At 39.1% G+C, this 14,219-nt stretch overlaps 1 protein-coding gene across 1 annotated transcript in view; it reads right to left on the bottom strand.

Moving 5' to 3' along the window:
• The window catches only part of celf4 (CUGBP, Elav-like family member 4), a 1,291,869-nt gene extending 1,278,581 nt beyond the window's left edge, over positions 1–13,288 (bottom strand). Inside the window, exons 1-2 of the mRNA XM_078551435.1 lie at positions 12,737–13,288; positions 10,760–10,842 (exon numbers count right to left, since the gene is read on the bottom strand). Of these exons, the coding sequence (XP_078407561.1) occupies positions 10,760–10,842; positions 12,737–13,001 (348 nt within the window). The 5' untranslated portion in view covers positions 13,002–13,288. The remainder of the gene's footprint in view (positions 1–10,759; positions 10,843–12,736) is intronic.
• Positions 13,289–14,219: the final 931 nt, after the last annotated feature.

Genomic DNA, 14,219 nt, shown 5'->3' on the forward strand with positions numbered 1-14,219 from the left:
CTGTCCTGATGACATATTTGTGACTCCCCTTAATCTTCTCTGGTTCAGGTTAGAAGATTAGGTCTGAGACACTAATGTATGCCAAAATTCAGATTATTAATTTACATATGGACATAGGCATGCTGTATACTTCAATATGAATGAATGAGTATTAAATGATGTCCTTTCGCAGCACCAGACATTGGACAGATGCAAAACCCAGAAAACACAGGAAGGATGCCAGTGGCAAAAAAAAAAATCAACATAGACTGATGTCTAACCACTGCTAAAAAGCACAAGAGAGTTGTAAAGTGTATTTTTGCTTCAAAGCTACTGTACTAAAAATGCATTCTCATTAGAAAGTTGCTGTTACAATCAACATTGAATCCTAACTGTAAGTACAGCAGCTTACCTTCAATCTTCAGTATGGCAATGCTCCTTAAGAAAGCTGTCATTTGTTTCAATACTGCTCAGTTTAAAATGATCAAATAGTAAGTTCTTAGAGCTCCCCATCAGGCTCAATAAATGAATGCACTGATACTAAACCACACATGCCAACAAGATATCAAGTTTAATAGTAAATCTGTGCTCAGTGAGCAGAACTCAACTGACTTGCAGAAAGGACACAATAACTGGCCTCAGCAGCCCTCAGATAGGGAGGGCAAAAAAAGCCAATTACCCTGTCCTTTTTGCTATTACTGATCCTTCCTGGAGACTATGTATAGTTGTTGGATAAACAGCGGAAGGAATTTAACCCCACACATGATCTACAAATTTGATTTGCATGGAATCATTATTTCGATTGTGTCCTGCACCCGACAAGTGTAAAAATATGCTCATAAGCCCAAAGCTGGTTTCATATATTGTATCCATATTGTAATTGTTTCCATCAGCCTGTATCTTTTGCATATGATGGAGTGCATTTGTCTGTCGCAGACGGCAAAGGACATAACCTAAATATGAATTTTTGATTGTTGCTGTTACAATGGGAGCTTTAAGAACCTAATTCAGAAGCAGTTTTGGAGCATTACCACAAGGCTTCAGATGGAATATACAGGAGTGGAATAAGCAACTGCTTCCTTTGGCTGTGGTTTTCATATAATGGAGAGCACAATGTGTTGCTCTGGGCTGAGCACACCATGTGAAATAGCCTGCTGGAGAGGGATGAAGGGACAAAAAGCAATTGCTGAATTCATAGCACTCAGCTAAAAACAGTTATCCAAGTGTGAGTTAATGTAATTAATTCTAAAATTGTAATTGCTAAGTTTATAATAGAATAACTGTTGTTTTATGGAACACTGATTTTTAAAAAAAATTAGACAAAGGGAGTATGTTCTTCATTGTGTTTTGTATTCCAAAATAATTATAATAGAACAATGCATATTGTACTCAAACTGTAAATAAAACTTCATATTCTGTTCTGGCTGTCACGTAGGGTCTCATTGATCTCCTTCTTTAGTGGCTCTGCATTTTCAGAAAATACTCTTTTATTTTAATCTTTTATTGAGTGCTATTGTTCTCCTTTTCCAGGTGTCCTCTTCTTAGTTGTAGCCCCCTCTCCTCGCCTCCCTGTGCAGCCCACTTTTTTCCCGGCCTGCCTTTTGAATGCTCTCCCTGTGTGCATGTCAGGCAAAAATATTTGACAAACGATTGAGAAAAAAAAAACCTCCCTTTGCAAAAATTGCAAATTGCAATTACAATTTAGTCTTTATTTTCAAACCCTCCGTGGTACTTTCTTTTGAATAACTTCTTTTAAATTACGTTTCAGCAAATGTCAAATAAATGTACACCCATAATAGTTATAAGTTAGAGCAATCAATCTGTGTTCATGCTTTAGATGCCTATTTCATTTTACTATTTTTTATTCTTTGCTCCATAATCCACAGATACTGATACCTGCTGTTGGAGGTCCATCTACATTAAAGTATTTCCATTGAAAGTTGTGATCAATGTTTAAAATCAAGGAGGAATTTACAAGAAAATGCAGGATAATTTGCCCCTACAACTGGTTCCAGTTGTACTGTGGATGGGAGTTTAATGGTGCAGACTGCAAGTTTTATTTTTCAGAGAGTGAGGGTTGTTCAGTGATGGGCTGATATGATTCATACTTCAGTTCCTTTTTTCCTCTTTTCCTTCCCCTGAGTTAGAACACACTGGTCCCCCCTCCCTCTCTGTCTTCTGTCATTCCTCTATCACAGCTGAAAGCTGTGAAAGCATCTTTTTTTACAGATCAGAAACCACTCTGTATTAGGAGTGTAAAGTATTAAAAACCTGTGTGAGGACACAAAAGTAAAACAATTGTTTATATTAAATAGTGTTCCCTATGTAGACCTGCTTTGCAAAGCGGGCAGCACTAGGGACACAAAAAAGTACCACATAAAGTGGACCCTCTCACAATCAGGCTGTATGTTCTGGTTTTAGTTATAAAAATGTACATGTTCTATTCGAGTTAGTGCTAGATCAAAGAACATTTTTAGGAGTTTATGCAATGTTGTGATATTACAAAATGTTGTTCCTTTGTTGGTATCCTGTTAATAACAACATTAATTTAAAAGGACCAATTCAGGAATTTCATAGTTTGCATAATAAGAGCACCTTTTTCTATTTAAAAACCTTCTCTCGCATTGAAATACCACCAAGGCTCCATATTCTTATTTTAAATGAGTACAGAGACACAAAGCCCTGCTGAGTTACACTAGTAGACTCATTCATCTTTGTGTGCCCTTTATCCAGAGACTTTAGGTCAAAGGTTTTGCTACTTAAGTCATTAATTATAGACCATGCCTCTCATCAGGAAAAGTGATGTTTTCTTTTTAAACCTTTGTTCAAACAGCTACCCTTCACCAATGCATTGAGATTTCCCAATCACTTCTATTCCCAGATCAGAGCTGAAATGCACTGAGGGCAATAATTAGACGATAAATGTTCCTCTCCAAAGTGGTCTTTTCTCTCCCTGACTCCAAAAATAAAAGTAAACAACAATCTTTCCCCTCACTTTTTTAAATCGGACCCTCAAACTAGTCTCTCTTTTAATCTTTGAGATTGGAAGGGTAGCGTAGTCTTATACAAACACTCCAAAGCTTAGAATTACATTTCATAATTACATAGAATTACATAAACTTTGCAGCAGAGTCATTGGGTTGATGGCCCAAATGGTCAATGCCAGTGTTTAAGCTAGTTATAATAAGTAAAAGGAGGAAGCATTTTCTGCAGGTGGGTGTACCTGGGCATGTTGATTTCTGAACTCTAACGGCAAGCAGTGCTCCACCCATGACTACTGCTTTAATGATGGTTTAGGCAGGAAAAGATAGTTGGTCAAGGCTGAGATTCTAAATACCTCACTCCTTGGGTTAGCTAGTCCAGCACGTTCCTGCTTATAAATACTAGGCTGTTGTAGCAACCTTATCTAACAGGTGGTATTACCTTCATTCACAGAAGATGGAATATGTCATTACTGACAAGTCACAATTCGTTTCTCTGACACAGCAGTTCATATTCACTGCACCCGCTATTGTGTGTTTACATGAAGCAGGTTGTATTATTTGTATCCATCTGTAATCTATCATTTTCTCCTTTTCAGTAATTTCTTTCTTTCCTTCATCTTGGCTTTATCTACAGCACAGCTGCACAATTTAACTCTTTGATGACTGTAGTTACACCTTTTAAAGAAAAGCTTTTTAAAAAAATGTTTATGCAGAAAGCACTGTGTAAAAGTAATCCTGCTGGGAAACTCCAGACAGCTCTTTAAATGTTGCTTGGTGCTGCTCCTCATTAAAAATTTACTCAGCATTTTCTACACATGCATGTGGCTAAAAATATTTTGAAAGCTGCAAAGCACATTCTGTACTCTAGGGGTTTATTTGCATATAGTATATAACGGAGTGTTAGGTATCTAGACAATGGAGCATTACTATTTAAGGAAAACCCTTTCTTTCTTTTGAGTGACCTTATTATCACATTGAAGCAGTGCCATAATGTTTCAAAATATTCCTCTTCCTGTCAGCTGTTGTAGAACCACACACCAAAATGCAGGAGCCAGACAAACAGTGCCTAAAGGAAAACATTCCCGCAGTAATGGAAGACACATTCCCTGAAAAAAATTGATGGGCTCCCTTCCTGAAAATTTTATGACTCTGATATACTTCTCCCGACCCATCCTATGATTGGTTGTTGGGCAGGCCCAGCCCACCCTAATGTTCTGCTTCAAAAGGCTTTGGCATACTCAGTGCTCGGTGCAGAACCAGCTCCTTGGCAGGGCATTGATTAGAAAATAGTGGCAAGAACACTGTTATTTCAATCCATCTTCCTAAGAACCTGCTCTGTTACTTGCACATGTCAAGTCTAAACTTGGCAGTCACCCTTATCCTAAGCTTCAATACTGGCTCCACCCAGAACCACGTCTCTCGCACCTGGCCAAAACTCCTCATACTATTGAGAAAGCTGCAGGAGATTCACTGGAACACAAACATAATGTGGATACTGGAACTTTATTTGAGATTGTAATGATGTTGAGGTTTGGATCATTACCTAAGCTATTCAAGCTTTCTGCTCACAATTTATGTCACTCAAGCCCATAACGATGCTGCATAATCATGACAAACTCCAAGTCCCTGTTATTCCTCCTGGGTATAATGTTAGCCCAGTGGTAGGACCACCAGGGTCGTCATCCTAGGCTACTGCAGGTAGAAGGAGAAAAACTTCTCGTGACTCGATACAACAATTAAGCTCATTAATACTGAGCCACTCTGACATACTATCAGTAATTTTATAAAAAGATAGGATGTTTATGAGTATTTCAATAGAGTCTAAGATTATTATGAAGAGAGTTATAAATTAATGTTTTTACATTGCCACTCACATTGCACTGGTGTAACATCCAATTACCAAGATCCAGGGGAGATAAGTTTGTTCTGAGCTGTGTGTTTACTTATTTATTTCTCATATTATATTCTATTAATGTTTATGAGACATGTTACATTGTGAGGCGCAAAGGTACTGGGGAAAACAGCTACTATGGAAAAGATTCTATCCTTTACAGCTCATAGTAGGCTTATTATGGCTGTTGCAAGGATGAGTTATTGAGTAGGTTTTATGAAAGCTATCAAACTGTTCACTCACTAGGTGATTCGCACAGATCACATCAGGGATATTCAAATAGATTATGAAAGTACTACCCTGCACATCACACGGACAGGTTACCTGACATATCAGGTAAACAACATGGAAGCATTGTTTGTCAAATCATATGGAGGCGTATCAAGTAGATCATGTTGAAAGGTTATTAAGCCAAACACATGGAGGGGTTATCAGAGAAATCACATGTAATATGAACAAGCTGATTACATGGAAGTGCTGTTTGACACATTATTAAGTATCATGTAGAGGGGATGTCAGCATATCACAAAAAAGGGTTATCAAGGAGTTAACATGGAGGGTAACTTTCATATTGTGCGAATGAAAGTTTAGACAGAAAGCATGGAGGGTTATTAACATGTGATTGTGGGGTATTGGACAAATAACACTGAGCAGTTATCAGGCATTCTATGTGAATGGGATTATCGGTCAAATAACATGGAGTTTTGTTAAACAGATCAAGTGATGGGATTATCAGGGAGATCTTATAGATGACTCAACAACCGTTAGAATTTAGGTGTTACCACATGTGGAAATGAGGGAGAAAGAGGGGCTAGAAAAAAAAGAGTGCCAAAAAAAGTTTTCATCTCAGTTTTGCTGTACAGTAGGTGAACATTTCTATAACAAAACCAAAACATTATGAATGCAGATTTCTACAACTTTCTCTCATTAACAAAGCAAAATATTCAGAACTCTTGTTCATTAAAGTAAAACTTAGATCTGCTATGATATATTTTTGTATCAGACTATAAAATACAATTGTTTCATGAAAGACTCAATGCAAAAGATTAAATTATTTTTGTCTTTATGTTTAGAAAATTGCTGAGGGTAAAATCTTTGGATGTCACCATGCAGATGGATAACCAATTTCTCATTACTTTGGCATAAACATGAGATAATGTGTTCCATTTGTTAAATTGACAGAGTGATACCAGGTTCTCTTTCATTCATTGTTTCATAGTAATAACTATCTAAATACTTTGTGTTCTTTCATCAGACATTATATGGAACAACTGTATTTATGAAGTTAAATTCTTCTCCTTCCATATATTTGCATTGTCTCACTTTGCCTTTCATTTGTCATATATGTTTTTCTTATTTTTGCTGCTTGCTGTCTGACTTTAAATTTTGTTCCATCCATCATTAGATTCTTCCTTTTTTTATTCTTATACACTGGTCTCAGACAGAATTAACAGATGGTCATAATCAGTGTCAGGACAAGCAGTAATTAAGATATATTATAATATGCTAAAGCCTAATACCATAACTCACCACACTATTATGAAAATTATTGTTGATACAGTCTATTACATTGATATTGATGTTTATTATAACTTACTTGCAACTTTGTAAATTATTCATGCTGCAAATTACAAAAATAGCATGAATATACGAACATAGGAAATAGGAGCAGGAGTAGGCCATTCAGCCCTTTGAGCCTGCCCCACTATTCATTGAGATCATGGTTGATCTTCTTTCTCAACACCATTTTCCTGCACTATCCCCGTATCCCTTGATGTTCTTAATATGTAGAAATCTATCAATCTCAGTCTTGAACATAGTCAACAACTGAGCCTCCACAGATCTCCAGAGCAGAGTATTCCAGAAATTCACCACCCTCTGAGTGAAGAAATTCCTCCTCATTCTAGTCCTAAATGGCCTGCCCTTTATTCCAAGACTGGTTCCCCTGGTTCTAGACACCCCCAGACAGGGGAAACGTGATCTATATCTATGTCTTCATTTATACATTTCTGTACGAATATGCTGACCATACACATATGCTGTCCACATAGTATTTCTTTATATAGCATATCAACTTTTCTTCGATACTCATTTGACACCAGAAGTAAAGCTAGTATAAGCCTTTGTTCCAGCCCTACTTGTATAGTTTTAAGCTGGTCCTTGTCTTTCTGAATCTGCAAAAACGATTTAACCTGAGCAAACTAATCTTGTGGGATCAGAAACTTTCCAGACAAACCAAATCGAGAGGCAGACTAATGGCTCTACCTTGATCCAAATGTCTTGGCACATTCTAATACTAACAGTAATCCCAAATGACTATACGAAGGTATGGTACCCTTAGGGAATAGTTAGGTCATTCTTTATTTGACCTCCAACAAAACTACTTCATAGCTAAACAAAATTTTCTATTAGGTAATTCTCCTTCTTAACACCTTTCTCCATATTATTGTCTTCTTAGAAGTACAATATATCATATTTTTAGGTGAACTGATGTAACTGATGGAGGGCAGGGTGGTACATAATAATTTCTCCTGCCCAGGCTGAGCACTTTACCCAGTGCAAAACCACACCATCAAGTCACGTAGGCAGGGATTAGAAAACTTAATATGTTGCTGAGAATAAAATCTTAGTGTCAGGCATCACTGGGATGAGAACCTGAAGACATCGAATGCAGAACAAATATGATACATGATTCACTGCTGTGTTGCCTAGTCTGCTAATATCCATCTTTTTGTATTTCCTTTTTTTTTTATCTGTGCCAGGTGTCTGCTCGGGAATGAACTTAAATGCTTGGCAACACAAAAGAGATATCTCTAGAGTGCAGCATGCTCACATCCAACCCCCACCCCCAAAACTCTCATTATTGTGCGACACCATGTGCTCCGCAGCAGCCTGTTAATGAGACATGGCAGATACAGCAGGCTCACAACTCTCATCCTCTGAAAGGAAGCATTTCCTTATTAAGCTCCATCTCATTACTTTCAGCTTCAGCCATTCAATAGACAATAATGAGGAAGTGTAAGTGCTCGTTCGCTCGCTCTCTCTGACTCAGATGGAACAACATGTGTAATCATCCCGGCACACATTTTTTGCACACATCTTGCACCTCCCATTGGACATTCTTACTGGCTTTTTCATTTTTAAAAAAAAGTCTGCAATTCTTCATAATGCCCCTGAGTTTCTAGCAGGTCAACAAAGACCAAACTGACTCCAATTCATGTAATCAGTCTCTTATTGCACTGTCTTTCTCACTTTCACACAGACACTCATGCATTCACTTTACATAATAAAATCATACTGTCTATAATCTAGTGCACACCATGTAATGAGATTTCTAATGTTACAAATAAAATCTTAAACATTGCTGACAAACATAGTTCAAATGTTGTAATGCTGCTCAGAAGATTTGACAAACATGATTTGTGTGTAAAAAATCATTCAAGGAATCAGGTGTTTCTTTCCTACATCTGTATTGCATATGCTCCCAGATTAGTCCAAACAAATGCCAATAAGCCACTAAAGGTTAGAAATTAGTCTTTTGCAGGCTGTCTGCAGCAGGACTGAGAGCTGCAGCATGTATAAACTAAATCCAAATGAAATGAAACCTTTATTGTTCTACACAGTCTCATTCATGCAGGATGCCAACAATATCAGATATGGATGTCTAAGGTTGCAGCATTCCTTTTCCCCATAATTTACTTACCAACTTGAAAATTGATTTCAGAACTTCAAAACCAACCAACCAGCCAAATCTTGCTGGATAGTGAGGAAATGGATTTACAGAAATTAAGTTAGATGCTCTTGTCTCTTTCTTTTTTTTTTCAGATGTCACTATAAGTATAAAAATACCTAAGAACATGGATATGGTGAGTTTAAGCCACAGCCTTCTTTCACTGATACCAAATTGAGGAAAAGCAAAAACAGATTTTTGTTCTAATAATTGTTCTGCAGTGGAACCACTTTTCAATGTTTAGTATTTGTTGGTGAGCTGAATAAGATGACGTCATTAATGTTTCGAAAGACGCTTTAATAATCAAACGGGTGGTGAGGCATCTACCAACAGAAACATCATCCTCATCACTCTAAGTACTAGTGTTAACCTTTAGCATGCTAACAAAAATAGAGTGTTGTCAGATGATATTTTTGATGTGCCATGGAGCTATAAAAAGTGGATGGCAGCTGAAAGTACACAAAGGATGGTGCAGCTTTTTTTTTACACACATGCGTGCACAAAGATTGGTCTTTGGGGTCTTAATTATTTGTGTCTAATGGCCACCAATTACTGTGTAAACTAATAATATTGCCTAACAATATAACAGTGAAGTGCCCGGTGGCCAAACCTGCCCCCACCCCACCCTCTGCTTCAAATGTGATTAGGTTTGTGAAGATTTGAGAATGACAGACTATTACATCCGATGAGGAGGATTAATAAGGATGGGGGGGGTCCTTTTTTTAAAACTTGGAGGGCTGCTGCATAGCAGTGACAGCTGTTGACTTAAATACATCTCTACAATGGAAATGAAATAGGCCATGGGAAAGCTGAAGGCTTCTGTATGGTAATAAGTCTTGACAAAAGCCACACAGCCCCATGATAGTAGGTGGTTACACACTGAATACATAACGATTCTCACTACAGCTACCAAGTATAAATCTCTGACTCAGTACTGATTAAAAATATATGTATAAATACAAATACAGTGAAAACACAGATTGAATCAGAAGTGGCACACAGTATTAATCTAAAAACTTCAATCACAATTTATTTTTCCCCATTGTTAGTCTGCTGGGGATAACTCTAATACAGTTTGCTTTTTGCTATTTATATATTTCATTCCGCATGAAACATAATTCTTTATTGTCCATCCATAGAGATGTGTAAGTGTGTGTGTATTTGTATATATATATATAAATAACACATACATTATATATATAGATACATACACATACATGCTATATATATATCTACACATATGTATTTAAGCATATATATAAGCTTATGTATAGTGATAGACGTCGCGGGAGGGACAGGGGAGGGGACGTAGGCTGACTAAGGCACGAAATAGAAGAATTAAAGAGATTGATGAAGTTGTATCGGGTGGTCTTCGAAATTTTTCAAAGGTTAGGCTTCCCTCCAATTATTGTTGGGGAAAAAAAAGATATGGTACAATGATCAGGCGCAGAGTGTTCTTGCAAAGATTGCATGGCCCGCGTTACCTACCAGCCCCAAACCGCGCTGGTTTGTAACACGCCTGCTTGAATTTGTCAGCTTGTTATAAAATATGTATTTCCAGCAGCAGAATTAATCGATGAGAGAGGATGTCACAGCTGATTGCATAAATGACTTTTGAAAGCCAGTCTTAAAATGCCCATAATCACACTACAGTCTTCCTTAGCGAGATTTAAAAAAAACACGCAGCACTGTCAGGGGAAGACAGTCGCTGCTCTTTAAAAGAAAATAACTTGTCCATTGCCATCCACGTGGCTCATTGTCTAAAGCTGTTCATCTGTACCTGAATATTATTTCTGTTAAAAGCTGTCATGTACTCCACCTCTATATAGACATAGTTAATAAATACATATCAAAACGGCTACTTAAAGACTGCTTGTGACACGATGACCATTCCCGTTCTTATAAATGACACCACTTTTTGCTCTCTCTTAAAGCCGCACCATGTTGGAATCTTTAATTCCACTCTTGCACCCCCATACAATTTGAAACAAGTACACAAATAAATAAAACATACCACACTGCCAATAATACGATGAACGACTTTCATTTTAAAGTTTTATTACTAAAAATCTAAACAGCGCCTGAGGAGATGCGGCAACTTTTTGCATGGGAGAGGTAATGGCTCGGATCCATCACCAAGGCAAGAAAACTTGAAAAAAAAATTCTTGAACTTACCCCAGGTAATGTCTTCTGTTCATGCAATGCACTCTGGGCCTTCAGAGCAGATTCCCTGGCACAGTACGTTAGGAAGGCACAACCTAATCATTTCATTGAAAATATACAAAGACACTGTGATTATAATTTTGCCGTCACCTCCTTTTTCAAAATGACTTTACTGTTTATTGTCCCAACAATTCAGTGTTGGCACATGCAAACTGGTGTCACGATCAGTAACGTGCGTCTGACTTGTATATGATCGACTTATGTCACTAAACAGATTTCACTTGGTGCATTCACTTTTGAAAATGTTTGTCCTCTTGCATTGTTAATGCTTGAACAGTGAAGTGTAAAAACACTGTAACTATATGGAAGCATAATATTTAATTCCAAGAACATACTTCAGTTCACATATGTATCTTTAAACATAGCTCCAACATAGTACACAGTACTCATTTGTTTACTCTTAGGGATGCTTTGGTACTTTCGGTCCACATTTGGAACAATATTTTATTTCATTTAAAAGGGATACTGGATGCTTCCATAAAAGAAATATTGTGTTTCATTTAAAAGGGATACTTCTATAGTAGAGGACGCAGGCTTTGACATTAACTATTGAGGCTACGACAATTATCTTTGTATTATCAGAATCTGTGCTGTCTGCACAGTACCATATGTGGTCTGGCAGTGGAAGTTAACCCGCAGGAGTTGTCAGTGCTGATGCAGAGCACACCCCCCAGGAACTTAGAACTCTGCAGCTCCAAACCAGCCGTATAGAGTGGGCACACCGGAGAAAGGGGGCTGTGCAAAGGGCTCTCAGTCTTATTTGCAGTAGAGGCGTAAATAATAATTTTCAAAAGTGGCTGCATAATATGAAAATAATTCAGAGTCGAATATTCAGACCAGTCATGAACAGAAATTGGATACTATACTTTAAATTCTTAAATTGGGGGGATGGGGGTGGGGGAGAAGAACTGCAGCCGACAATCTTAATACGATCAGTAAATAATTATCTAAAGCTTTAAAGAACGAGTGTTTGGAATCACATCATTCATATCTCTGAAATTTCAATCCATGCTTATTGAAAATAGCAAGCAGTCTTATCCGCGCCTGAGTATGCGGCCGGTGAGCTCATAAATATTGCATTTTAAATTACAGATAACCCAAGGCCCTTTTCATATCTTACTTTTACCACCCACCCCATTGCCCTCTCTCTAACACGCAGATTGACGGCGCACCTGCACACCCTTGTGTGCTTTTCTTCATATCACACAGCAGCAGCAGCAGCTGGGTCATTTCGCTTTTTAAAATCACCACCACAAATCCTGCAAGTTATTATTCCTCTGTGTGTGTGTGTGTGTTTGAAGCTGGCGTTTAGCACCATCAGTGATCACACCCCCCCCACCCCTCCCCTCATATAGTTTCAATCTCAGTTCAAGCCAGCTCAGGTCTTCGAAATCATTCAAAAAAAATGTATAAAAAGTTGTCGTATTTTGACAAAGAAGACTCCAGGTGTAAACTGTTCGAGCCGGAAGCGCTGTCTTTCAGCACTATTAACTCGCGGGAGCTTTTTCTTTCAAGGGGGTGGGGGGAAAAGAACTAAATATCTACACACAAAAAGAAAAGGGAGGGTGGCGGAGACAGACAGCTACACTGTCCGCCCGATGCTTTGAAATCTCAAGTTCTTTCAATCAGTGCAAAGTGTGCAGACAAGAAACATAGTAAAACCTAGCCTTAAGCACCCATCAGTTCCCAGGCTTCTTTTTTGAATCCCAGATCGCTCGTGCTCTTTACAAACGCTATTTTAAAAAAAACTATAGGAAATGAGTTGGTGTTTCATTGCTCTCGCAGTAACGCACCACACCACGAGCTGGCTAGACCTAGCATTCAAATTATGGACAGACAAACACCAAAATAAGACACTCAGATTGCACCGACTTCAGAAAGCCGCGAAGTGGCTCAGAGCAGTGAGGGTAGTGCTGAATGTGTACAGACCCTTGTGCATGCCGGTGAAGCGATCCTTCAGCACCGTGAGCTCGTAGATCTTGCCAAATTCCTCAAAGAGGGGCTTGAGGTCCTTCTCCTCCAGGTTGCGGGGGATCTGGCCGATGAAAAGTTTGATGGCGTCGTGGTCCTTCATGGGGATGGTGCTGTTCTGGCTGTGGCTGAGTCCGTTCATAGGCCCGTTGGCAGTGCTGATCTGGATGTTGTTGTTGAGGCTGTCTGCTGGCTGCTGCACGCCGTTCGTTAACGTGGCCATCTTTCTCCCACACTGCGTGACGTCAGGCAACTTTCCTTTACATTGACTCCGCCGTTTAAACAGACTGGATCGGCTCAAGGTCGGCGCAGACCCGGGGTGGAGAAAGCAGCCTCCCCACTCCCTCCCTCTCCCTCTTTATTCATATCCACCACCACCCCAGACAGTGGTAGCTTCCATAATCCAGCCATAAAAAGGCAGCTTGCGCACGTTCCATTTTTTTTCCCCTCTCCCTCGATATAATAATAAATCCCTTCCCTCTTTACTACCAAATAAAAGGAAGGAACACAAAAGCGCTTTGACAACAATGATTTCATGGGTTGTGGGTTTTTTTTTTCAAAGCCATTATTGCCGATCGGGATCACTGGTGAAATGCACTCGGCATGAAAGAGTGAATGTGTTGGAAGGATTATGTGTGATATTCCGACTGTTTCGGATCTATCACATTGTGCAACATTTCCCTTTACTTTAAGGTTGTGTGCAGAGGTCCGAACTCATTCTTAGAAAGCATGTGACCTGGGAACAAAGAGAGACGGTGCCAGTCTTTGAGAGCTGGGGGTCTTGTTTTTTTTTGGGGGGGTGGGGTGGGGGGGTGGTGGTGGAGGGAGAAATGTCCAAAGCAGTTGCTGAATATGAGAATTCATTTTGATTTTGACGTGACGGGGGTGATCTCTTATATTGAGTTTATGTATATTTCTTGGGAGGGGGGGGATGCGAGAGAAAGAGGAAGAGTGAAGCCAATTAACTGGTGTTTTGTTTAAAACGCATTGGGCGACTTACTCGCGCCTCACATTGTCACGGAAAAGCTGCAGCGATGTCTGCTTCCTGTTAAAACCAAAGACATCTCGTAGTTCTTTAACTACCGTTATATTCAATGGGGAGCGGGTGTGAGGTGGTGGGTTGGGTGAGGGGGTGGGGGGCAGAAAGAAGACGGGTCATTTCATCCGTAACATCGGATTCCTGATTTCTCTACCCTGTATTTGCATTTGGGGAAGATTGTGTAACGCACCTCCCACCTGCTTTCCTGAGTTCCCTTTTTTTAAGGCAAAAACAAAACTGGAGCGATCAATGTCTCAGCCGACACCGTCCAAGTAAGATCGGATCACTCCTCAGGAACCCGACAGCAATTCAAAAGTATTCAATTATGATAAAAAATAAACTTTCCGGCTGCACCTTGCTGATTTTATCTGCTCCAGTAGATCGAGAGGGGTTGAGGCAAGC

Source organism: Cetorhinus maximus, chromosome 1 (assembly GCF_964194155.1).
Source record: "Cetorhinus maximus chromosome 1, sCetMax3.hap1.1, whole genome shotgun sequence".
Lineage (NCBI taxonomy): Eukaryota > Metazoa > Chordata > Chondrichthyes > Lamniformes > Cetorhinidae > Cetorhinus > Cetorhinus maximus.